The 26951-nt window shown below is 37.1% G+C and overlaps 1 protein-coding gene across 3 annotated transcripts in view; it reads right to left on the bottom strand.

Moving 5' to 3' along the window:
* Positions 1–428: 428 nt before the first annotated feature.
* Positions 429–26951, bottom strand: part of wnk4b (WNK lysine deficient protein kinase 4b) — a 72953-nt gene continuing 46430 nt past the window's right edge. For 2 of the 3 annotated variants that reach the window (XM_048197757.1, XM_048197773.1), the window contains exons 5-20: positions 24728–24816; positions 21012–21231; positions 20529–20931; positions 18199–18401; positions 16839–16912; positions 16113–16248; positions 15790–15906; positions 14515–14688; positions 11438–11492; positions 11009–11125; positions 7839–8728; positions 7079–7184; positions 5873–6449; positions 5241–5455; positions 2288–2382; positions 429–2133 (exon numbers count right to left, since the gene is read on the bottom strand). In XM_048197757.1, the coding sequence (XP_048053714.1) occupies positions 2131–2133; positions 2288–2382; positions 5241–5455; positions 5873–6449; positions 7079–7184; positions 7839–8728; positions 11009–11125; positions 11438–11492; positions 14515–14688; positions 15790–15906; positions 16113–16248; positions 16839–16912; positions 18199–18401; positions 20529–20931; positions 21012–21231; positions 24728–24816 (3474 nt within the window). In that variant the 3' untranslated portion in view covers positions 429–2130. The remainder of the gene's footprint in view (positions 2134–2287; positions 2383–5240; positions 5456–5872; positions 6450–7078; positions 7185–7838; positions 8729–11008; positions 11126–11437; positions 11493–14514; positions 14689–15789; positions 15907–16112; positions 16249–16838; positions 16913–18198; positions 18402–20528; positions 20932–21011; positions 21232–24727; positions 24817–26951) is intronic. The other variant, XM_048197767.1, reaches the window with a different exon arrangement.

The raw sequence follows: 26951 nt of genomic DNA, 5'->3' as shown, positions 1-26951 counted from the left end.
AGTTAAAAAAAAAAAAAAAAAAAAAAAATCACAGTTGAAATATTACTGAATCCCAGGAATAATTATATGGCCCGAGGGAGAATAAACTGAATGAACTACCCCTTCAAACCTAGAAATAAAGTTGTTTTTTATTAAAAGGCTACAGTATGATCTACAATGGATTTAAAAAAAAAAAAAAAAAAAAAAAAAAAAAAAAAACCTTATGCACTATTTCTAGATTACTAATCTATTAATCATATATAGTTATGCTGAAATATAATTTAAATGTTGAAAAATGTTGTAATAATTTGAAAAAAATATTACAACAATAAACTGGAATTGGATGTTGAAAAAGTATGCAAAAATCAGCATTTTTACTTGTGGTCTCAGACCTTTGGACCCCAGCATATGTGACATATTCATACAGTTTTAATCTCAAGAAACATTTGTTTTTTTGTGAATCATTATTTATTTGTATATTTACAACAATCATGTTTCATCCAGAAATCAGAGTAAAAAAAAAAGGAAAAAAGAGGCAGAATGGCAGTATAACATTTTTCCCCCACATAATATAATACAGCTTTTCTCTTTATCTAAATATATCTATATTATATAAATCTTTTCTTGCTATGCAGTAGAACACACCTGCTGTCCCATCAAACGCAGATACTTTAAGGCAACAATTGTTCAAACTTCACAGTTTCTCAGTTGTCAATGTTTCTTTTTGTCTTCACACATTAATATATATGTAAAATCGCTGCATAGGCAGTGGAATATAATCTTAGACACGCCGTAATTCATCCCTGTCCTTATATACAGATCATCTACTGGCAAACGCCTTGCAGAAAAGTGCGATGTGTCAGTGTTTGCTTGTATTTCGTCTTTCAATTAAGAAAACACGAGTTAACATCTTCATTTCACACTCTATTAACTATTAAGATACGAATAACAAAAGGAAAAGCATTAAGACGGTTAAGAAGAGTTTCAAAGCAAATTCACTGTATGATAGGTTTTAATATTGGGAGGAATTAAATTTTTAATCAGTACCATCTAAAATTAAAACTAAATGTATAATTTATAATATAGAAAACAAAACAAAAAATGGCAGTATGGGTATTTAATGAATTGCATTTAGGTTTATTTGAGTGATTGTCCACTATTTGTTCTCTAAAAGTTGGATTTAGATACTTTGTTTAGATTGATATCTACAGAAATCCATTTATTCAGTCACTTTTATGCAACATCTAAATGAGATTTGACTGATAAGCACATTAAAATATGCTTATTACCCTCATTTAAATATTACAATGATTCCAGAACTTGCATTCTGCATTGTTTTATGATGTGGATACTCAGAATAACTACAACAATCAGAGAGAAATAGGAAGGTTCTCTATCAAAAAAGAGAAATAAAATCATAATCAATACTGCGAGTTATGGGTTTTTTTATAAAAACTATTTGTGCAATTGGTGTGTGCAAAATATTTAAGCAACAAAGTCACATTTGAACTGAAATCTATAATGAACGTTTTTACATTGTCAAATATATACATGATACTGTTTTATGTAAAAGCAAACCTACAGTGAGGCCTAAAAGTTCTTGCATGCATTCAATTGCATCGTAATTTTCCAAAAGAAAAAAAGTTAAACTGTTTACAGTACCGATTCGTTCAGGTATTTATGACTTCCTGGGAGTTTGAAAATAAAAATTAACTGACAAGTTGAGCTATAATTAATGCAATATGGACAAAATTATAGCGAAAAGAGCAACCACATGGACTGCCTAATAAGTAAAAACACATTTGCAATTAATACATTCAACCACCGGGGGTGCTATAGCTGAAAACGAGTGGGCATTTCTCCATAAATCAGTGCTGAGATCAGCTACATCGCATCTCTAAACACGTTTCATGTATATAGTCTGCTTTCAAATCCCGTGTCTCTTCAGAAAGCTCACTAGGTAAGCAAGTCATCCTTAGAATACTGAGCAGAGGTATACTGGTTAAAATATTCACATCACAGCCTGTGAAGAAAACACTCTTCGTTCTACAAACATGTGCTCACACATGCAGTTTCATGAGGACGCAGTGTTGTCACTTCAATCCATAACAAGAATAGGACGGGGGCCAAAGAGCTCCTCAGCAAATCAAATCACTGTTGGAAAGATAAAAAGGAAGGTCAGTGCATCTAGCATCTAAAATGAGAATTCCATTAGTGGGGTTAAAGAACAAACCAAAAAAAGAGGTGCAGAAGGTGCAGAAAGGTAATAATCAATTAAAGTAAATAGAAGGTCTGTGGTTACACTTACAATTCTGGCGTAATCAGTGGCAAAGGTCACTCCTTTACTGGTCCTCTCCTGTGACCCGCTGCTGCTGCCGCTCACTGAGTTCTTCCGTATGATACCTGAAGTGTGTTTGTGGAAATTACATTGTACACATGTATGAGTTACTGCCATTTATGCTGTCATCTATAACCAATAAATGGCGGTTATTATAATTATATAATACTTTGTAAAGAAAAATGCATTTGTGTGGGTCTGAAACAAACATGCACATTACAAAGTAACATTAATAAAGTTGTTGTACTTTTTCAAATATCATTAAATGCACACAGCAACGAATTCTTACATGTGCTCTTTAAGAGATGCACTTATCGGGTTAAGGTCAGTGTTAGATGATGAACTTAATCTTCAGAGGTGGGTAGTAACGAAGTACATTTACTTCGTTACATGTACTTGAGTAGTTTTTTTGGAAAATTTGTACTTTTTAGAGTAGATTAAAATGTGGGTACTTTTACTTTAACTTGAGTACATTTGTAATGAAAAATCTGTACTTTTACTTCGCTACAATGGGCAACGTTCCTCTCGTTACTTTATTTTAACGCAATACTGTAAATGTTAAGAAATGCGTAGTTTATTCCATGCGCGCTGTCTCTTTTTTCATGAACGATGCCCCATTCACAAATGAATCACTCTTTTGAGTCGATTCTGTTCAAAGACTTGATCAAACAAGTTGGTAAAACTGTCTAAATTGATTCGCGAATCAGTTTGAATGATTTGTTCAGTTCCTGCACGCGCTGAATCGTTTGAAGCGGTTTCTCACTCGGAGCGGATGAAGTGGCAGAGGACCTCCAGTCAATTAAAAGCAAATCTGCAAATGCATCCAATTGTTTGCCAGCTATGAATACCTTTATTAGTTGAGCTGCGTATGCCGTCTTTGATTTGATTTGATTTCAATTCATGGTACAGCCAATAGCCGACATTTTACAACCAAACAGATTATTACGTCACTATAACAAGAGTATGTAGCATTTCTTTACTGTTTTTATGGACATATATCTTAATTTATACATATACTATTGCGCAATGGCGGCGCCAGCGACCTGTTCGTCTTGAAAATGAACGCTTTGCGTTGACACAGTTAAGCAGTTACGCGCACCTGCTGAAATATACATTTGATTACATTTTGGAGAACAGACCGAAGAAGATCCGTCAATGTGTATATGATCATTGTTTGTGTCAAGTTCAGATATGTGCGCGAGCACATGTAAAGAGTTTTCTCTCTTCTTTAAAATGTAACGTTAGCTGTATACGTTATTAATATACTAACGATACATTCGGGTTACAGATGCTAGAAATAATGCTTGTCTCTTCTATGTTTGTTTGTTGCAAAGATATCTAATTATGATAATAAATTAAATATCTATTTAAATAATAAACATTAAATAATAACATGCTATTGTGTGTGTGTGTGTGTGTGTGTATGTATATATATATATATATATATATATATATATATATATATATATATATATATATATATATATAATAAAAGTAACTAGTAACGAACTACTTGAGTAAGATTTTTATTGGATACTTTTTTACTCTTACTCAAGTAACTATTAGGATTATTACTTTCACTTTTACTTTGAGTAAATATTTCTATAAGTACTTGTACTTTTACTTGAGTACAGTTTTTGGATACTCTACCCACCTCTGTTAATCTTGAAATATGTCCAGTATATGTCCAGTATCAGCCAAAAAAAAACTTACATTGTACATATATTGATAATATCGCAGATGTGGGCTGATAATTAATATGGTGCGGAAATTTTGTACATCCCAAACGCCAAAGTAATATTTATTCAAAATGTAATTTCTGAAACATCTATTATTGCAGGAGACATCATCAAGCCCTCTTACTGTATTTTTTAACCTCATCAACAACTTGACTTCATTTTTGGCATGTAGCGCCCACTTTTCATGATCCAATCAATTCAAAATGGATACAATTAAAGGGATAGTCCACCCAAAAAATATCCTATGATTTACTCACCCTCAAGCCATCCTGTTTTAAAGTAAAATATAATGCATCCATTCAAAAAAAAAAAAAAAAAGTAATCCATATGACTCCAGTGGGTTAATAAAGTCCTTTTGAAGCAAAGCGATGCGTTTTTGTAAGAAAAATATCCATATTTAATTCAAATAATTAGCTTCCGGTGGTACGCAGAATGCGCAAGTCGATTTGCACCAAATGAGTAAAACTCCGACGTGATGTATGACGCAGGATGTAGGAGTATCGTAAGCTTAGACGCCTCTCACGGTTCAAACAAATAGGGCTATGCAACAAACTAAAGTTCCTTTTCTCTTATATTGAAATCCTCTGACATTTCTCTTTAAAAATGATTGTTTTAGACTTATAATCCGGGACCGGTGATTTGTTTTGCTCTATCCTTTGCGCCTCCGCGTTTGTCATTATGTTGTGCGTCAGGTCAAAGGATACACTTCCGCTGCAAATCGACTTGCGCATTCTGCATACGGTCGTCCGCTGGAAGCTAGTTATTTGAATTTATAGTTTTAAACGTACATTTTTCTTATAAAACGCATCGCTTCACTTCAGAAGGCCTTTATTAACCCACTGGACTCAGTATGGATTACCTTTTTTATGGATGGATGCATTATTTTTGACTTCAAAATGCAGCCCCCCATTCACAAACATTATAAACCTTGGAGGCCTAAGGATATATTAAATATATTTCCGATTGTGTTCGTCTGAAAGAAGATAGTCATTTACACCGAGGATGACTTGAGGGCGAGTAAATCATGGGATAATTTTCATTTTTGAGTGAACTAACCCTTTAAGTCCTACCCAAGATATTTTCTTCTTATATTCGGTTTCACATTATTAAAGTATAAAATAGGTTGTGAATGCATTTCCGAGTTGAAATGTGGTTTAAAGCAATAAAAAACTTTGTAACTTCACCTATGGTACCTGTAGGTGGCAGTATCTCCAATCTTTGCAGGCTATTTCGGCGAGAAGTGGGGTACCCTCCGCTCTTAGACAGACGGCGCTGGCGACTGGACAACATGGCCGCTGGGGACACGATTCCCGGAGGGGGCACTTTCCCCATCCGTTTGTAGAGCTCCTCAATCTCTTGCTTTTGAGAGGCCTGGAGAGCCTGCACCTCTGCCACATGTCTGAGAGAGAAGGAAAGAAAAATGATGAGGAACAGGATAGGAAGACAACATTCTCAAGTCAGTGCTTTTCAAACTTTTTCAGATGACAATTTATCAAAAATGAATTTGGACACAAGTATTATGTTCTTAATATGAAACACAGAATTGCTCTACTTTTGATTAATTTGTCCATAAAACAAAGAAAAGACTTTTTCCACAACTGAAGACGACATAATTGAAAACTTTTCACAGCACTAAACATGTTTGGACATGTTCAAAAAATGATTTGGGATTAAACCTATAAAAGGTCACAGATGGTTTGTGTCTAAATTATAAGAGTTTGCTGCTTAACAGGTTTTACATCATGCTGAGGCATATCTGAGGCTGAGGGTTTGTTCAATTGTCACAAGCAACCACAAAACATACTATTAGGCTCACCTCTCTCTGAGTTCCTGTAGCTCCTCATACATTTCCTCGTCTTCACTCTCTGTCTCGTCGCTGCTGGCGTATGATGTGCTGCGCGTGTAGCTCATCCACGGCTGATTTAGACTGAACTGAGGACTCCCGGCTGAACTGTCCAGCAAACTCACACTTATCCTCCTCCGCCTCCTTTCTGTCTCCTCCTCCACCTCCTCCTCTTCTTCACCTCCACGCCTCTCGTCTGGTTCTACAACTTTTCTGTCCAGGGTGTTAGTTTCTCCGGTCCACAAGGGGGCACTGTCTGAGCTGGGCAAAGTCTCACTGGGCCGTTTGGTATGTGGTGGTGATTTCTCCAGAGAGCTGGGACTGCTTTCTGATTCTGCCTGTAAATCTGTGGTGCTGTCTGATTGGCTGTTGTGTGTGGGGGGCAAGATCTGGGGAACTTTTATAGGACATGTTTGAGTTGGCGTGGATGTTGGCGTAGCTGTAGGGGTGGGAGTTGGCGTCAGACTGGGGGTCGGGCTGGGAGTTGGAATGGGGATCTCCTTGCTTGGACTGACTTGGAACCGTCCCACTGTGACAATGGACTTTTTCTCTGTGGACAAGGAGACAAGGATTTTTTTCTATTACAATGTGGACAGTGAACATGCTAGAAAAGCAAAACAATCAAAAACTAGATTTTTACATTTTCTAAACACAATGTGAGTGGTAATAAGGGTTATAAAACTAACTGAACAATGTGCTTAGTATGCAGTGAGCTCTTCCAGTCAATAGATGTCAGCTGTGTGTTTTCATTTTAGCCACTAGCAACACTATTTGACATTATAGGAATTGAGCTGAAGGGACACTAGATGGAAGTAAACCTGAGCAGAATATTGCAACAAAACCAAAAAATTTTTTATGGCTTTCACAATCATCATTCTTTCGCAACCAGATGATAATTCCTGTCAGATCATTTGCTAGAGGTGGAACAGTGCATGTTTATTTTCAGAAAGACAGCAAAAAACCTAACCTTCTGAGTGGACTACCGCTCAAAATTTTGAGTCTTGATATTTTTTTTTTATATATGTCTACTATGCTCACCAAGGATGGATTCGTTTGATCAAAAATACAGTAAAAACAAGAAAACTTCTGTCTTCTTTTTGTGCATGGAGCATTCAGTAGGGTGTGTACTTATTTATGGGTGTGTGTGTGTGTTTGACAGATGGAAAGAGTGCAACTCACCTTCAGATATAGGTGAGAGTCTGGATTTTGCTGCAATGGTATTTGTTTCAGACACTGCCAGAGACATGGATAGAGTGGGGGAGGACCTTGGGACAGGCGGTGACACCTTTTAAAGCAAATTGAAAAACATGTCAACCACAGACGTCCTTCTACGTGCTTTAAGACATACAGTATAATAACACACAACACCCTTGTCAAATAATTTACATGCTCAGAACAGGTTTGTCTAAGTAACAAAGATACCTGAGAGCAATGTTCCACTTAATAGTACACCATCATATTTATATTGAGAGAAACACTTAAAAAGAACTTATTGCGTCTTTGTTTAAACGGTACACATCAGTAGAAGAACAGGTTTGGCTTTAGGAGACTTTTAAATGATAGTTCACCCAAAAAAAAGAAACTTTTGTCATTGTTTCTTTCTCACCTTCATGTTGTTCCAAACTTGAAAGACTGGTTTTCTTGAGTGGAACACAAATGGAAAATGTCTTTCTCTAACCTAAATATATATTTCATGATATGGCTATATTCCAATTGTTCTGAAGCCATACGATAGTTTTGCGTGAGAAACGGACCGATGTTTAAGTTGTTATACTGTATATTGATTCAAACTTGGCTCATTAAAAACATCAATGACACTTCGTAATGAGTCTCATAATTGAACGTGATGATCTAAGTTTGAATATTCGTGAGCAGACAGAAGATTCAGCAGTATTTGCTTTTGGTTTTGGATAATGATAATGTTATTTCGAATACTCACAGTGTTTTGTGGGCTGGGGGATGTGGAGGATGCTGGTGAGCTTGTGGTGGATGGGGTGCGGGTGCTTGATGCTGAACTGTCTGCCCGCTCTCTGAGCTGCCCTATGAGGTTAGACTGGCTCTCTGGAAGTGGGCTACTTCTGGACACTGAAGAAGAGCTCGGGTTTGTGGGAATTGGCTGTTTAATCTCAGGAGGCATGCCTGTTCTTGCCTCCCCAAGAGGGACTACTGTTGGAGATACTGTTTGGTTCCCTTCTTGAGGTTCAGGAACTGGTGCCGGAATCTGCGTATGAGCAGGGTATTGGAACATATCCATATACTGTCCGCTCATTGCCCCCTGGTGGTATGGAATATCGGAGTTGCTCATGCTTGCATGCTGAGCTGGATACATGGGGCCGTACCCTGGTTGAGGGGTCATTTGCGGGTGGAAACCTTGAGGGATGGATCCAGCGGGTATGATGGACTGTGCAAAGTTCATAGCTAGAGAAAGAACATTGGCCAGGGAAATAAAAGGCTGCTGGGAAGGCGATGGCCACATGCCTGCAGCTTGCGGACCAGGTGGAGGGGCCACTGGAAGTGGCAGAGTGTTGGATTCTGCTTGAGGCGCCATCTCATAGCACTGCTGAACTGGTGAAACAACAGAAGAGGACGAAGAAGAAGAGGAGAAGTTTGGGTTGCTGGGGACACGGGTCAGTGGACTTGGGTTGAGGGAACTTTTAAGGGAGGAGTGATCCATTTGGTAGGGGTAGGGGAAGTGGGTGTTCTGAACGTAAGGTGGTTTGGTGAACTGAGGGGGCACGCCAGACATCTGATTTGGCAGATGTGGCAGAACATCAGGGTGGGAGTACTGTGGGTAGTTGGGCACAGAAGACTGATAGGTCTGTGAGGAACCTGAGGGAAACAGAAATAGAAAGAAAAAAACTGGGTTAAGCTCTATACACATAGTAGCAATCAAATCGATCTTGGTTGCCAAGTCATTGTAGTGGTCTTTGCTAGGAGGGGTTCCTGCCTCTTCTCAATTCTCTTCTTAAACTTTAATCTTCTCTTCACAGTCATGTCATCAGCAGTCATTTACCCCTTTTCCACCAGCATGAACCGGGTACTAGTTCAGAGCTAGTGCTATTGCGTGTTTGCATTGTAGAAATACAATGTGGCGCAGTGGAATGGAAAAACATGTTCTGTTTGAACCAGCCCTATGGGCATTTTCAGACCTGTAGACATGTTTCCAAAACAGAGACTTAAAATGTTAAAATGTTGCATTTTCTTCTTGATTCAGATTGCTTTCACAGGGCAACATTTCAAAGTGTACCAAAATGTGTTTATGCAAGTCACATGAGAGTAAAACCGTCCTCTCATTAATCAAACTGCTTATATTCCGGGATTTCACTCATAGCATCATCCATCAAGATGGATTGGCCAGTTTTCTCAGTGGACTTATTGTGGCTTTATCTGAAGCTATCTTTACACACTCTTATTGTTTTTTACGTAACACATTTGCCATTATAAATTATGATACCACTTGGTTCACTGGTCCGATGGGACACATTGCTTTCTCACCACAACTGAATGGATCCAGTGTTCATTTTCAATCTGGCCGATAACACCTCGTTCAGGCGATTTCGGACCAGTTGTTTTGGTGCTGATCTGAGCACAACTGTTGTGTTCAAATATGCCTAAACGAACAGAACTAAGGATGAAAATGCGCCAGGTTTACGAAACAAATACTCCAAACAAGCCAGGTGTGAAAATGCTACGGTAAATAAAATCACTGACAATGTAGTTACTTGCATGTCTCCTGAAATCACCAATTCTAACCCAACTTTTTAGTCACTTTATCAGTGTCCATGTGAACATACCTAATCCCTTACAAATGTTCAAACTGAGAATTCATGTTAAAAATGGACTCTCTGACATTATTTGACCTGTCAATGCTGTGCTTGACTTTAGAAAAAACTCCTTAAACATCACTGTGGCATAAAAATAAAGCCACAAAACTGGGATGTGACCTGGAGTAGGAGCTAACCACTTTGGAGCATTTATCAAACTCCCTGTGCCAGTCCTTTACTTCCTGTGCGGATACAGTGATTTGTCACCATACAGTATGTGTCTTTAAAGAAAAGAAAGGCTAGTAATCTTGACATAGAGCTTTTATATTGTCCTCAGGCTGTCTAATGTGTGTAGCTTGTTCTATCAGGTAATGAAATCTACTTTTTGAAGTAGCAGGTGTCAAAAGCAAATCCTGGAATACGTCATCAATGACAATGGCGTCAAAGCTTGGTCTCCATGGGGATGGGTGTTTGGAAAGCCAATCGCAGAGTGGGATACACAAGATATCAAGTTTGTTCCAGTAGCTCACAGCTAATGGTGTGCAGAAAAAAAAAATAGGAAAAGTGCTCGCAGTAACAATGACATCAGCGAAAGAAACAAGATGAAAGAGCAAGACGGAGGGAATGTTCATTATGATGCCTCTCAAGGGGTCCGGACTGTACCTGTGTGACCGAACATAGTGCTCATTACATGGAGAGACCAAAGATGATTGGTTCTGATATTGAAAGTGCTGGTGGTGATCTGAAAAATTATAAATCATCTGAACCTCCTTCACGTTAAAAACAAACATTTTACGTTAATCTGATTCATACTCCGACTGACAGACCTGAAGTTGTGCTAAAACAGAAAACGCATTGAAAACGGATTATGAAGCTATTTATCAGCACAAAATTTTGCAATTTTTGTGTTTGAAAAAGAAAAAAAAAGACATTTATTGGACTTGATTCAAGTTGCATGCAATAACAGGCAAAGAACACTTTCTGTTCAGCAAATCTCACTGAATCTACATTATCTAATAAGTTTATAGCTACATTTTTACAATTACTATTTGTAAAACCAAATAGTAATTTACAATTACTATTTGGATATAAATTTGACCTTTGTCCTCATGTGAATTACATTTCAGCATGATCATGTTTGTATTAATTATTAATGGGCCACTCTGATAGACATTTTATCATTTATGGGTATTATCGACACATGTTCTCTAGGCAGAGCTGCAGAGGAACATTGTTTACTGTAAAAACAAAAGAACAAAAACTAAGCACATTCAAAAATTAAAGGAAAGCATTGAATGATTCATAAAGAAGAAGAGTGGTTTATTGTGTTGACAGATTAATGTACCTGTAGTGTGGAAGGATTGTGAACGCAGGGGCCGGACAGGTGGAACAGCATCAGGATCAACATAAAAGTCTGCGCTCAGGGTAGGAGAGGAACCCCGGGTCACTGGACCAGCATAATCTGAAGGACAACCACACAAACAGGTTTATATCATGGTGGACACTTGTATTGTTTTATACTGAGTATTGTTTTAATTAAATGTTCTATCCCCTAACCCTTAGAGAAAGCTTTTTGCATTTTTAGATTAAGACATTATTTAGTCCCTTCATTAAACCATTTTTATGAGAACCAAATACATTAATAATAAGATTCATGACTGTATACTGATATAGAGCACTCTGAGCATTTGTTTGTAAATATTAGACTTTGCATATGCTTTATATGATCAGTGTTTGTGTGCACGTGTGTGTATGTGGCCTGCATGTTTGTTACCTGGCAACGAGGAAGAGGAGTGCGTGCGAGCAAGGCCCTGTGTGTAGAGATTGGGCTGTGGGGAAAAACAGAGCACACGTTGGCATTAACGTCACCATCTAGTGAAGTGACAAAGTTAGGAAATCGTGTGACAAAAGATAAGAAGATTGTCACTCAAGCACGAATAAAGTCTCCAATCACACTGTTCCGGAGGCCTTTCTCACTAATGACTGTTGAATATTGATGATTAAGTTCTCTTATTCCAATCAGAGTGAGGAACACACCGCGTCTTTGTGAATTGTTATCTCTAACATGATGACATCAGAAGATTGAATTTCTGCACCACATCATCTAAAACCCCACAGCAAACAACTGAATTGTAAACCCTCACCAGGCACACGAATAAAAATAAAAGCTGTTATATGAAAACCACTGAAAATATATTAACATCATGATTTAACTTTTTTTCCCCACCATTTTAAACACCTTTTCACCTTCATACATTTAATTTAAATGGTCCTGTAGTGTGACAAATGACTTTTTATAAGAGCAAATATTCTATATAGTTTCTCAGTTAATGAATGAAAAAACTGTAAGATGTATAATACAAATAATTGCATTAGTGCTGTCAAAATTAACGCGTAAATTTTTTTTTGTTTAATGCGTTAAAAAAATATTTGGCACAGTTAACGCAGCATCCATTTTTTCCATTATCCTTTAGTTGGCATAACATTATATGATCACGCTATCATTCATTCAAGTGCTATCAAACCATTCAAGTGCAATAAGACGCAAAAAATAACTTAAATCTGTACCGGCACGCTGTCTGTATAACAGACACGCACGACTCACACGTACAGAAAGCACTTCAGACAGCGCACCGGCCGCAATAGAGTTCTCTTTTGCACATAAAAAGCTTTAATAAGGATTAATCTATATATAATTTATAATTTATGTTGTGAATTTATGTTGTGAAGACACTGTGAAGTGTTTGATAACTTTATTCACATTTTCAATATACTGTCTTTATGTTGTTTCTACATTAATCTGGAGATTAAATGTGAAATTAAATTAGTGCAGTCAAAATGCAGTTAATTTTGTCCAGTTTAACGCGTTAAAAATATTTAACACAATTAACACAGCATCTGTTTTTTCTGTCATCCTTTGGCTAGTGTTACATTATATGATCATGCTCTTATTCATGCAAATGCTTTTAAACCATTCATGCGCGACAAAAAAGAACACGCTGTCTGTGAATGTCCTGTCTATGTTATACCCACATGACGCACAGAAAGACGCAAGGCCAGAATTGAGTTCTCTTTCACGCTTGAATGAACAAAATGCCCATTTTGTCGAGTATTCTCATAGGAACAGTCTTAAATGAATTAACTTCTTAAAGGTGCCATCGAATGTTTTTTTACAAGAAGTAATCTAAGTCTAAGGTGTCCCCTGAATGTGTCTATGAAGTTTCAGCTCAAAATACCCTATAGATTTTTTTTAATTAATTTTTTTAACTGCCTATTTTGGGGCATCATTAAATATGAGCCGATTTATGCTGTGTGGCCCCTTTAAATGCTGACGCTCCCCGCCCACGGAGCTCGCGCTTGCCTTAAACAGTGCATAAACAAAGTTTACACAGCTAATATAACCCTCAAAATGGATCTTTACAAAGTGTTCGTCATGCATGCGGCATGTATGCGTCGGATTATGTGAGTATTGTATACTGTTATATTGTTTACATTTGATTCTGAATGAGTTTGAGGCTGTGCTCCGTGGCTAAAGCTAACATTACACACTGTTGGAGAGATTTATAAAGAATAAAGTTGTGTTTATGCATTATACAGACTGCAAGTGTTTAAAAATGAAAATAGCGACGGCTCTTGTCTCCGTGAATACAGTAAGAAACGATGGTAACTTTAACCACATTTAACAGTACATTAGCAACATGCTAACGAAACAGAAATATTTTACTGACGACTGCTTCTCAAACCTCGGGGAATTTAACGCAGGATTCACTAAATGCTTGGTCTTAAAATATGGATGCTCAGTTTATTTGGACCAGCTTGCTACTCTGAATCTCAACCTTTAAGTATGATTAATAATTGATGTTTATATTTTCTAGCGATCGTTCAAAATTCGTAGTTTTGTATGTTATGTTGTGTAACGTACACCCTAGTCTGTATGTCTCCTGCTAACCGGCTAACTCACGTTTCTGTAGTTCTGCTATTCAGATGTGGGTCCAATATCGTCTAAAAATGTGTCGATTAATGCAGCTTGTCTGTCTTATTACTTGGAGTTATGATCAAGTATGGAGCATGACTTTTGTTTACAAAGTGTAATGCATTATCAGCTATTCACGTTTGTGCTCGGCTAACGTGGGAGTTTACAACATAGCTGTGGGCTCGGTTTGCTTACATAACTGTAGAACAAATTGTTTTTTGTGTATTGTAATAGGATGTATAACAGTATAACAGTGAAGCTGCTATCACATCTTATAACTAAGGTAAAGTCACCTTTATTTATATAGCGCTTTTTGCAATGCAGATTGTGTCAAAGCAGCTTTACAGTGATAAGTGGTATATAATTTTGGCTGCACAGCAACTCTTAAAGAAAATGGTGTCAGTATCCATCTTAAGTAAATTCAGTATTGATTCATTCCGACGTAAGAATCAATAGTTATTAATTTAGTTAATTTATGTATTGATACTGTATTAGTATCAGTGATACTGGCCTTCATTCATAAAAAAAAATGCCATTACAACAAATATTTAATATGTACTGTCTTCAAGTTGTTTCTACATTAATTTGGAGAGTAACTGTGAAATTATTACACTATAAAAATATTAAAAACGCTGATGTTTTAATCACGATTAATGACATAAATTTATGATTAATTAGTTTTTTTTAATCGATTGACAGCACTAATAATAATGTATTCAAAACTTTAATGTTAGATGTGATTAATTCGTTATTTTTTTAATCGATTGATAGCACTAAATTGTGTGTATATGTGTGTAATAATAAATAATATAATAAATATAAAAAAATATATAAAATTCTTATACAATTATGAAATATTAAAAACAGTGGATACACACCTGTGAACCAGACAGTGTGCCGACTCCGCTCAGGTAAGGCAGATGAGCGTTGTCTCTTGGGCCGAGCGGTTCCAAAGGCTCTCTCCTCATCAGTGCCTCTGCCCGACGGATAATGTCCCTCATGCGGTGGATGAAACCTTCTCTCTCCCCAGGTAGGATAAACTCATTATGTACCTAAAAGGGGTGCAAAGAGACGAATAAGTTAATTTTGAGTCTTCTTGCATGCTCTGTCGAGCAGATTTTATTAATGAGTTCAAAGGTCTCCTTTAAAGGTACTGGAATTAAATACAGAGCAGTGATAGAAAGCAGTGAACAAAGACATGTACTCATAATGCAGCAAAGAGAAACACTACAGTCTATATTTAAGACTCTTAAATTCAGTCTCAAGGCCATGGACAGGCTGATCAAAACAACTTTAGTCACAGCGAACACAAAGAAGCCAAAGAAAGCAGCTAACAAAAGTGATGTTCAGAAAACACACTCACCCCAGATTCCATTTTACATAAATATTTTTTGTCTCGTATCAATACTGACAAAAGTTGAACTGTTTTTAACCTGATATGGCATCTTAAAAACACACTACTAATTGTGCGGCTGAAAAAAACAAACAAAGACGGGTCACAGCGGTCCAACACAACACATTTCACATGAAAAACAATATAGTAGCAACACAAAAACCAGAAATTCGTTTTCCAGTGGTTTTCAGAGCTAATTGAGAATGTGATGACAAACATTTCAAAACCAGTTCTTTCTCCTGTACACTAAAAATATGTCAAATATAGCTGACAAGTCACAATGGACACATAAGAACTGGTTTTCCACTGGTAATAGAAGATGAAACAAAACGTTTTAGATGAACAGATGAGAGACACGGTGCATAGATTTTCCACTGTGCGTTTGAGGTTGCAGAGTTTGTGCAAACACAGAAGCTGAAACATCAACACTTCTCACGGTATAATGCAGTTCTAACAAGGAGGGCCACCTTATCTGTGACCTTGTGTCCTCTTTAACGTCCATAACTTTCAGCTTAAAGACATTCAGTAAAGTAATAGTGGAGATCAGGGGTAATTGTAACATGTTTTATATTTTTGATCAATAAAAGTATTTAAAATGTATTAGACTTTTACAAATTATTTACAATCAATTTTTTTTAATATTATTAAAAAATTACAAAATTATTATATAGTATAATTATATTTAAAATATATTTTATATTTTATTTATTTTTAGTTTATATTGTATTTTATTTTATTTTCACTGTGTTTGCTAGCTCACCATCACTGTAGCAATGTCTTCTGGGTTGTCTCCATCCAGATCGAATTTAAATGTCACCATCTTGCTGTTATGGGTCTGTAGTTGACACTCTACAACCCGATCCACTTTATCTGACAGCTGCATGTAGAAAGACACAGGCAGAGAATGAGGTGAGAACATTCATATGTGTGTATATATTACAAAAAAGCTACTGATTTTAAAAGTGGTTATGCATTTTTTGAGTTTGACACATTTACAGTCTCAGCCTCAGTATTAGCAGACTGTAAGGTTAGGAACCACGTATGGACAGTTAATTAAAGCTAGATAATTGACGGATGAGTCACCCCAGTGATGCGTAGCCGTGAGCGAGCTCTCTTCCTGAGCAGCTTGGTTCCTGTGCGTTTGTTCTGACCTTTCCCGCTCTTCTCCGAAAGACCCTCGTTTCCGTCACTCAAACCAGAGGTGACATCAGAAGCGTAACTGTTCCGAGAGGAAGGATAGGAAACACATTTGTGACATTCCGGGTTCCTGAATTTCACAGAACTTGACTTCACAGAACATTTCTTTTATCAGTTTACCATAAGCACACAAAAGGCCAAGTAATTTACGATAGATCTTCTAAATCATGTTGAGCTAATTCAGTATAATGCAGCTGTGTCCTTGTGTACTCATTTTACCATATGCCACCTTTGCTTTGCCTTCCAACAGAAATGCTTTTTAAGGTAAATTGCTCCCCTGAGCTAAATCATTCCCATTAATGCACTAACCACTGGGCTATGTCTAGTGTTTGTGTATGTGTGTGTGCCTGTACATGAGAAAGGAACTGCTCTCCACTGGAGCATTACAGCCACCGTGGGTATATGTGGCATGATGTTGGTCAGTTGGTGAGTAAGATTACAGCTCTCACAGCTGGGATCAGATCCACATTTTCTTGACGTCAAAACAAAAGCCACATCCACATTTACATACACACTGAGGGGGTTCTATTTAAACAGTCTTTTTATCGAACTGAGCGTTAAAGTGGCAGATATATCCCGTTTAGTGTCTAAGGAAATCAGATCTCAGCTTACCTGTCGACAGGAGAGGAAAAACCACTGGCACTTCCTGACTGGGTCCTCTCTGTATTTTGGGACACAGCAATGCTCTGTGGGAGGACCAATGGCATAGAAAAATGATTAACAATGCAAATCTTAACTCAGTTTATGTAATCTAATTCAAACGAGCATTTTATTTGATCTTTAAACACATTTAGGGCATTTTAGGGCTGCTTATTCATTATAATTTCTGTAGTGCTCTGAAATCTTACACTTTCCCTTTAAATTGAAAAGATTAGTTATGTACACAACCATTCAAAAGTTTAGGCTCGTTAAAGGGTTAGTTCACCCAAAAATGAAAATTATCCATGATTTACTCATCCTCATGCCATCCTAGCTGTATATGACTATCTTCATTCAGATTTACACAATCGGAGCTATATTTAAAAATATCCTTAGTCCTCCAAGGTTTATAATGGTTGTGAATGGGAGGCCACATTTTGAAGTCAAAAATAATGCATCCATCCATAATCAAAGTAATCCATACGACTCCAGAGGGTTAATAAAGGCCTTCTGAAGTGAAGAGATGCATTTTTGTAAGAAAAATATCCATATTTAAATAACTAGCTTCCGGCGGACAACCTTATGCATACTGCGCATACTGTGATGTATGACGCAGGATGTAGGAGTATCATAAGCTTAGACACCTCTCACCATTCAAACAAATAGGACTGTGCAACAAACTCAAGCTCCTCTTCTCTTATATCGAAATCCTCTGAAATTTCTCTTTAAAATTTCTCGTTTTAGACTTCTAATTCGTGACCGGTGTTTTGCTTTGCTCTCTCCTCTGTCTCCGCATTAGTCATTGCATCAGGTCGTCCAGGTCATCCACCTGAAGGTAGTTATTTGAATTTATAAAGTTTTAAATATGGATATTTTTCTTACAAGAATACATCCCTTCTCTTCAAAAGGCCTTTATTAACCCTCTGGAGCCGTATGGATTATAAACCTTGGAGGACTAAGGATATTTCCAATTGTATTCTTCTGAAAGAAGATAGTCATATACACCTAGGATGGCTAGAGGGTGAGTAAATCATGGGATAATTTTCATTTTTGGATGAACTATCCCTTTAAGATTTTACTGCTTATTAGGTTTTAAAGCTTACCAAGGCTGAAAATATTTGATCAAAAATACAGTAAAAACAGTAAAACTGTCAAATGGTATTACAATTGCTAATCTATTTTAATATATTTTAAAATGTCATTTATACTTGTGAAAGCAAAACTGAATTTTCAGCAGCCATTAATCCAGTCTTTGTACTGACCAAAAACGGTACTGACTCCAAATTTGTAATTATTGGTGTAAGTTGGATAATATATCAAACTGGTAACCTACCGAGGGGAAACGGAGAGCTGGTATTGCAGCAGCTGGAGTGGGAGGGGCTTCAGTGGGTGGGGCTTCAACGGGTGGGGTTTCCACACGAGGTGCTCCGCTGGTTGGTTGAGGAGCTGTGGAGGGTTGGTTTGTTACAGGAGCTCGAGATTCTGAAGGTTCCTGAAGCCCAGAGGGGCTGAGGTAGCCGTCCGTCTCACAGTCAGCTGCCACGGTAATCATAATTCAATCAAACAAAAGAAAAGTAGTTTGTTACTGTGCAGCTAACTGATAAGTACATAGAGATGTCATGTGTGACCTGGCAAGGCACCAGATTATACAGTAACTTTCAAGGAAGAAGAATTTTAGATTTTTTTAAAAAGTATTCTAAAGTCTGTTGAATTATTGAATGTACATTATTAAAAGTTAGGGTTTGGTTAGGTTTTTTAAATGTTTATTTAAAAAAGTCTCTTATGATCACAAGGGCTGCATTTGTTTGATTAAAAACAGTAATATTGTGATTTGTGAAATATTACTACAATTTATGTTTTCTATTTTAACATATTTTAAATGCAATTTATTCCTGTGATTTCAAAGCAGCATTAATCCAGTCGTCAGTGTCACATGATCGTTCAGAAATCATTCTAATATGATGATTTGCTGCTCAAGAATCATTTTTTATCTTTATCAAAGTTGAAAACCAATGTACTGCTTAGTATTTTTGTGTAAAATGCATGCACTACATTTTTTCAGGATTCTTTGATGAATAGAAAGTTCAGAGGAACAGCATTTATTTGAAATATAAGTCTTTTGTAACATTATGTCTTTACAAATGTCTTTACTGTCACTTTTGATCAATTTAATTTAGACTTACTGAAATTCCTTTAAAACAGTAAAAAATTCCTTTTGAACAGTAGTGTGTTTGTGATATGTAAATCTTTAATAAAATGATACATATCATGTTCACTATTTGAAGCCAAAATAGAACAAAATGGAATTGAGTGACAAACAAACAGACAATTATTTATTATTACTCTTTTTTTTTTTTCTTTATTGGTAAAATGTTGTTTCAAATCAGACTGGTCCAATTTAAAACCTTGGACTTATATCCAAAGATGTTTCGATTTTTAAAATCAAATCTACCCTTTTTAATTTACTCAAGTTAGTAAACATTCTGTACGTGCAAATGGTCCAGTAATAAATGTATGCCTACACACAATGTAGCAACTGTTTATCCACTAACCCACTAGCCACTTATCCACTAATCCACTAAATCATGTTGGTTTAAAGGACATTTGGTCATTAGAAACATGAACATTGAATGTTTGGCTGGTCATGGGATACATGTGGATCAACATCCTCACATCTAATGGAAAAACATTACAATTAACCATTCAGATTTAACCATAGTTAGGAGCTTCTGCACTCTTCATTCTTATTCATCTATCACTTCTCTCCGATTTTAAAGGTAAGTTATGGTTAGGATTAGGTTAGGACTATGTTTTTGAACAGGAACATGTCTTGGCAAAATCGTGGCAACCAGCACAAGACTCTACATTGCTTCTGTGCTCACATGTCACAGTGAGAGTTTTGGGTTTCATTCAGATGTGCTCTTATAGTAAGTTGTGTTTATGAGACAAAGTCGTGGAAAAAATACATTCAGCAAGAAATGGAGATCAACAGCAGATAGGATTTTGGAAACCTTACAACACAGACTGAAAGACTGTCTGTTTACTTATTTGAAATGGTTACAACAAATGTGAATGCCTGGAGCAAATTGTGACGTACATCCAAGTGTAACGGATTATCGACAAAGAATAAAAGTAAGGCAGGACCGGTTCTATGCATTGGTTGTTGATTGGATTTTGCGAAATGGACATTGCGCTTAAAGATTAGTTCACACAAAAATGAAAATTCTGTCATTTATTACTCACGCTCATGCCGTTCCAGACCCGCAAGACACCAAAAATATTCTCGTCGCTTTATAATATTAATATTGAACCACTGTACTAACATGAACTGATTTAAATATGTTTTTAGTACATTAATGGATCTTGAGAGAGGAAATGTCATTGCTGGCTACGCAGGCCTCACGGAGCCATCGGATTTCAACAAAAATATCTTAATTTGTGTACCGAAGATCAACAAAGGTCTTACGGGTGTAACACGGCACGAGGGTGAGTAATAAATGACAGAATTTTCATTTTTGGGTGAACTAACCCTTTAAGATGAACATGAGCTTGATGGGTCAGGGTTTAAGTGGATTAAATCAGAAGTCCTGTGTATGTCACATTTGCCTGGACGAATTGTAGATCTAAGACTTGCATTTCGATAAATGATGCAGACAAACTCACATGTTGCTGATGAGTAGCTGGTATGGCGTATATTGAAATGTTGCCGCTGGTCCGCTTCCGGCTCCTCGGGTTCAGTGGCAAAGCTGACGTTGAATCCAGAGTCCAGAGATTCATTTGCAGGCACAGAAATGGGACCTGACACCGTGACAGTGGGTGGAGCTTGTGTAGAGGTGGATACGGGCGTCTCTACAGGAGGTTTTGGAGCTGGTGGGTTAGAAACTGAAGATTCGGCTTCAAGACTAGGTTCCAGTTCTTCCTCAATCACTTCCTCTTGACGCCGCCTCTGCACCTCTTCGGCCTGACGGCGGAGTTTCTCTCGTTGGCGTTTGATAGCGGTGACACGGTCACGGATGGCTTTGGCCACAAGCTTGTAGTCAGCCTCACAGACAAAGCCAAGAACAACCTGAGGACATGGATTAGCCATTATGTTTCCTGATCTGTTCAGTAATGGCATGGAAATTAATTCGAGGTCTCAGATCTCACCATCTCCTGAGCCACCTCCTCCGGGACATCCTTGTAGAGTTCGAATAGAAACTCGATGGCATTGTTGTCCTTGTATTTGCCATGGAGCTTCTTGGTGTCGTCCATCCGAAGCCAGAGTTTAAGGCCAGACTTCACCATGTCGTCTTCCTCAGCCAGCTCAACATGGACACCATTATTCTCCTGGAAGAAGGTGTGCTCTAACAGGTCCTGGATTGTGTACCTAAACAAGATAACAAGAAAACACATATGATCATATACGTCCTCTCGATTTTACAAAAAGACATCAAGGTTTGATTGGTTAGCATGGCCTAGTTAGTAGGTACTACACCATCCGGCTAAAAAAAAACATCTTTTTTCAACTAGAAGCCATTTAAAATTTATGGAGCCCCTAAATGGACATGGTAGTGGGAAAAAAATATGAAACGGGAGGGAAATGCTTTGCATTCTCGGTTTTGCGTTCCCCCGAGAAACCTTTTGAGCCATTTGCGAGAGAACGCAAAAGCATTGACAAATAATTTTTCCTCAATCTCAAATTTTTTCCTTCACCATGTGCTTTTAGGGGCTCCGTAAAAATTACCACTGAGTTTATACCAAATAGCTTTTTATACGTAACAAACAAATAGTAAATATTTAATTACTATACTGAGCTAGCTAAATGCTGCTTCCTTGAAAAATTGATTTTAATAAATGCTTATTATTTTCTTAATCTTTTAAGCCAATTTATAACTAGATTGTCTTGTTGCTGTCTGTATGAAAAAGCTAACCAAAAAAAAAAAAAAAAGTCAAATTCTAGCATAAAAAGATCTCATATCTTATGGGAGATAGGCTGTGAGGCAAGCACTCTGAGGTCCTAATCTGACTAAAAGTAAGAACATTCAGAATTAATTAAATCAGCACTATTAATCATAAGAATGACCTGCTGCTGAATGAAGTGAGTCATTACTAGTGGCTATTGACCAAATGCTTTACATAATGGTTAGATGACATTAAATGGACCATTATCCAGACAGAAATGTGTTATGATGAATTAATTACACCATTTTAAGGGCAGAACAAAAGTGTTTGAGTGATTTCAAGTACAGAACAGGTTGGTTACTGATGGAAATCCAAATTTCAGTTACTTCTCTATGGATATATATAGAAATATTTGACTCATGTCAATTGTTTTTTAATATAAAAGTCACAAAAGCCAAAAATCTTTTCGCACAATTTGTTCTGTTCAAAATCTAGTGAGCTGCCTACAGAGACAAGAAAAATTGATAATTAATATGCATACATTTCTTTCACTAAAACAGTTCACCCAATTTCACCCAATATTTCTGTACTACTGTATTTTTATGCTTATTGGAGTACCATTATGTTAGCTTAGCAATGCAATTGTGTAGCTGTCTAAGTACAGCATTCCAAATTGGTCACTTACGAGCAGCGTTGGGGGTAACGCATTATAAGTAACGCAAATTATGTAATCAGATTACTTTTTTCAAGTAACTAGTAAGTATCGCATTACTTTTACATTTAAAACAAATGATCTGAGTTACCTTTTCAAACAAGCAACGCAAGTTACTTTGTTTTCCAATTTATTAACACCTCTTCTGTCCTCATGTTGAGAGAAATCAGAAGTAAGGCGCAGAGGCGATGTGTGCGCTGTGTGAACATGATGGTTATTGTAATTCTAGACTAAATGTGACATGACATGCATCTCACTTGCACAAAAACAGATTCAGTATTCCTCAAAATGAATAAAAACAGTGAAGTGCAAAATTACACAAACCTGCAATAATTAAATATGTTAAAAATCACAAATATACTTTATGTATTTAATCTCAATTTATTAATCAATGTCTTTCTTGCTGACCTTCACTGATCCAATTCAACCATACTAATAAGAAAAAATGACTTTAGCTAAACATCACATTTGCGTTTCTTTTTTCTTTTTCTTTTTTATTGCTGAAGTAAGAGTGTTGAACTTTCTTCTCCATCCTATTCTTCTGCAATCCAGAATGGCAGCACAGCTGAAAGGTTTGATTGAGCTGCGGCCTCTACTGTACATTCATGAATTTCATTTCCATCAGCATGAGGCTTATTCATTTACTCATTAATTTGCTCATTCACTTTTAGGGCCCTATTTTAACGATCTGAAACGCAAGTGTCAAAGCGCGAAGCGCAAGTAACTTTGTGGGCGGGTCTCGGCGCTGTTGCTATTTTCCCTGCGGGATAAATGGCTCTTGCGCCCGGCGCAAATCTAAAATGGGTTGGTCTGAAGTAGCTTCATTATTCATAGGTGTGGTTTGGGCGTAACGTGAAATAAACCAATCAGAGTGTCATCTCCCATTTTCTTTAAGAGCGAGATGCGCTCGCGCCATGGCGGATTGCTATTTACATGGCGTACACGCGATGAGTCAGTTAATATATATGTGTGTGTGTGTATTGGCACGATTGTTCAATTAATTAGCCAATTTCGTTCATCATTATAAGTAGTAATAGGCTGAATTGAAAATAGGTAGCCTAATTCTAATACACGCAATGACTATTCATCATTACATTTTTATATTTATGTAGCCTACACAATAATATTCTTTTACACTGTAATCCTTTTGTTTTTAATATTTGGCATGTTTGTGTGATGCGCATCCCTGTGTGTAATAAGCAAAGTCAACGCGCACTGTGGACGCGCCCAGAGGCGCAGTTTCTACCAACGCGCTCTAACAAAAAAATATTGCGCCATTGACTTTAGACTCTAGACCAGGTTTGAGTTGGTCTATGGCGCAGTCTATTTTCAGCTCCTTAAAATAGCAATGCGCGGGCAATGCGCCTGAACACACCTCCTTTTTTGCGCTGAACCGCCCAGGGAGCGCAAGTTCATTCACTAGTTTAGCGACGTGCTTCTGTGGAGGGAAAAGCGCGCTTTGCGCGGGTGCAAAATAGGAATGACACATGCGTCGGTGTACAAAGTCAATTGCGCTGGGTGCAAGATAGGGCCCTTAGTGTGAAAGGGCCTTTATATTTGCCAAAAACAGAAGTTTATTGTTATAAAAAAAAAAAAACAAGCAAGCCCAGCCCAGGTGAGAAAAAGTAACTCAAAAGTAACATTACACGTTACTTTCCATAAAATGTAATGCAATTAGTTACTTTTTTAATGCATTACTTTTAAAAGTAACTTTCCCGAACACTGTTTATGAGGTATATTGGTTATAAAGTCGCTTTAGAAATGATGGTAAAAATAACCATCATCAATATATTAATAATGTGACTGAAATTAGCTAGGAGTCAAAAAGATGGACAGGAATGTGTTAAGTCTAACTCTTTAAGTGACACAAAGTCCTCTGACACCTGAAGGTCATGACAACCCAGGGGAGAATGTTTATGCCCTAATAATAACACTGCAAAATCTGAAAAGAGTCTGTGTCTGTGTTTTTGACACTGTTGATTCTGCAACATGTGTCACCTGACCAATACAGGGTGGAACAGAAACATCAATCCGTGCAGTTGGGTTACAAAATAGTGGCATGCAGGGCTCTCTGAGGAGCCTGACTGGTATCGTTTAAATGTCAAAAGGACAAGAATCAGGGTATTGTTGTTTTAATGTGCACACAGTAAAAACCCGTCGGGCAGGTGTTAAAACATTACAATGGCTGCTGGCGCACATACACAACTTTGCAGTTCTTTGGTTACAGATTTTCTTGTTTGTTGAACAACCTAGTAGACATTACAGTTACCTTTCGTCTTTGTTCATCCGGATGCATCCCTCAATTATCTCTTTCAGTTCAGGGACTTTCACTTTGTAAAAACTGTCTGGCTTCATTCCCTGAGAAAGAGAGAGAGAGAGAGAGAGAGAGAGAGAGAGAGAGAGATAAGGGCAGTTGGAGGGGAAAGAAGAAGTAAAAGAGAGGAAAATTAATTTTAGATTCTGGAAATGTCACAGGTTTCAATCATTTTGATGGATAGCATGGACTGGAGAAAAATCAGGAGGGCAGTCAACACTATATTGGGGAATTTTTAAAAGCGTGAATGTAATGTTGTATGCGCATATTGATGTTATTTAGTATCTAGTTACCAAAATTGAATCCACCCAAGTCCGTACCATGAAGAAAAACCATGTTGAGTGTGTGTAAACAGCTGTAACTAATGTTACAGACAAGGCTTGACGGTTTGACCTTCAGCGTTTCATTATTGTTGAAGCTTCAGTCTCTGTTTGACTTAGGAATGGCTATACAGAGTTAACCACCACTTTGTTATACATGGAAAAAGGTCATGAAACTAAATTATGACGTTGACTAACATAATGAGTGGACTTCTGGGGAAGAAAAATAAAATTAAAACCAATTAATGAATATAATAACAGATACAGACCTGAATTAAATGTTCTGGGTTCAATACAATTTAAGCTCAATTGACAGCATTGATTCATCCCTCAGTTAGGAAAAATTAACAAAAATTACATTTACTAATACTTATAGGTATTTACAATGGAAACCTTTGAGATGCTGTTTATGCTTTATTTGAATTGAATCCAGAAGAATCCTTTAAAAGGGACTTAAAGTGCCCCTATTATGGTTCCTAATATTATTTTGTGAGTCTCCTACAACAGGTTTACATGCATGCAAGGTCAAAAAACACTTTTGATTTCTCATAATATACATTTAATTTCACCTCAGTTCTCAATTATTTGTAAACGATTCATTAGAAGCAGTTCAAAGAATCAGTCTTTCTAAACCCCTCCTTTCCGTGAGCCTACACGGCTCTGATTGGTCTACTACGCCATAACTGAATGACAACTATCAATTCGCAAGAAATACCAAGAAGAAGATTCACAAGACATTGTATACAATGTATGGACAGAAAAGATAGCATCGATTTTACCGTATTAATTCGAGCGATGAAATGTCGATGAAATGTCTGAAGTAGTCGATCAACCAGAAACTGATTAGCAATAACGACTGGAGTAAGACGTGTGTCTATGGTAAGTGTCATCTTAGTTTGCGTTACTTATAAGATGCGATAGCAGCGTCACTGTAGTGATCAACACATTTTTAGACGATATTGGACCCACATCTGAATAGCAGAACTACAGAAACGTGAGTTAGCCGGTTAGCAGGAGACATACAGACTAGACTACAGACACGTGCAATAAGTGGGCAGGGAATATGCTAATGTTTCGTTGTGACGTCACAGCGAAAGGGCTTGGGATTCGTTTTACAAACGACTCGTTTAATTGACTGAGATTCGACTTTTACATTTGAGAGACAATAACTTTATATACGGTGCACTTTCAGATTTAAAACTTTGCAGGATGTTTTCATTCACTTAGAGCTATGTTACACACTACATGAAAGGTAATTTTCAAAAATCCATAATAGGGGCACTTTAATAGAAAGGAAGTTAGCAAAACCTAATGCAAACCTAATTGATGACATCTGATGTGCCTTCATATTACAATATGCAACAGAAACTAGGCTTTTTAACAGATTGGCCGTATAAAACTGTAAGCAGTTTTTCGCATATTTAGTCAACAGAACACACCATGCCAGAAGTACGATTAGTCCTTCTGGAGTAAACAGACCATGTTATCTGTGTTATCTGTTGGGCAGCTAATGACAGGGAACAGACGCCATATTGTGGAAAAACATTGATCACACAAGACATGCTTTGTGGAATATGGTTTGGTTGCCTGTTTCCACAACTCTATTTTAGAAGCCTTCTGAGGACATGCTTCCCCAATTGGACATAATAAACACTGCACAGTCATTCTATAAAACTATTGATTTCCTAGAAAGACCTTCACTTTTTCATTTAGATAAATAAATCTAATTCTAGAATCCAAGGAAATGCTCTTTTCAAAGTCCATCTCCTTTGCTAAGTGGAAAAGCAAAATTAAGTCAAGCTCTCGTTCTGGAAATGTGAGGCAGCTGAAACCACACTGTAAAACAGGTGAAAATTGTG

Source organism: Megalobrama amblycephala, linkage group LG1 (genome assembly GCF_018812025.1).
Source record: "Megalobrama amblycephala isolate DHTTF-2021 linkage group LG1, ASM1881202v1, whole genome shotgun sequence".
Taxonomy (NCBI): Eukaryota; Metazoa; Chordata; class Actinopteri; order Cypriniformes; family Xenocyprididae; genus Megalobrama; species Megalobrama amblycephala.
Note: the sequence above shows the minus strand (reverse complement) of the source record. Positions and strands in the feature narration are given on the sequence as shown.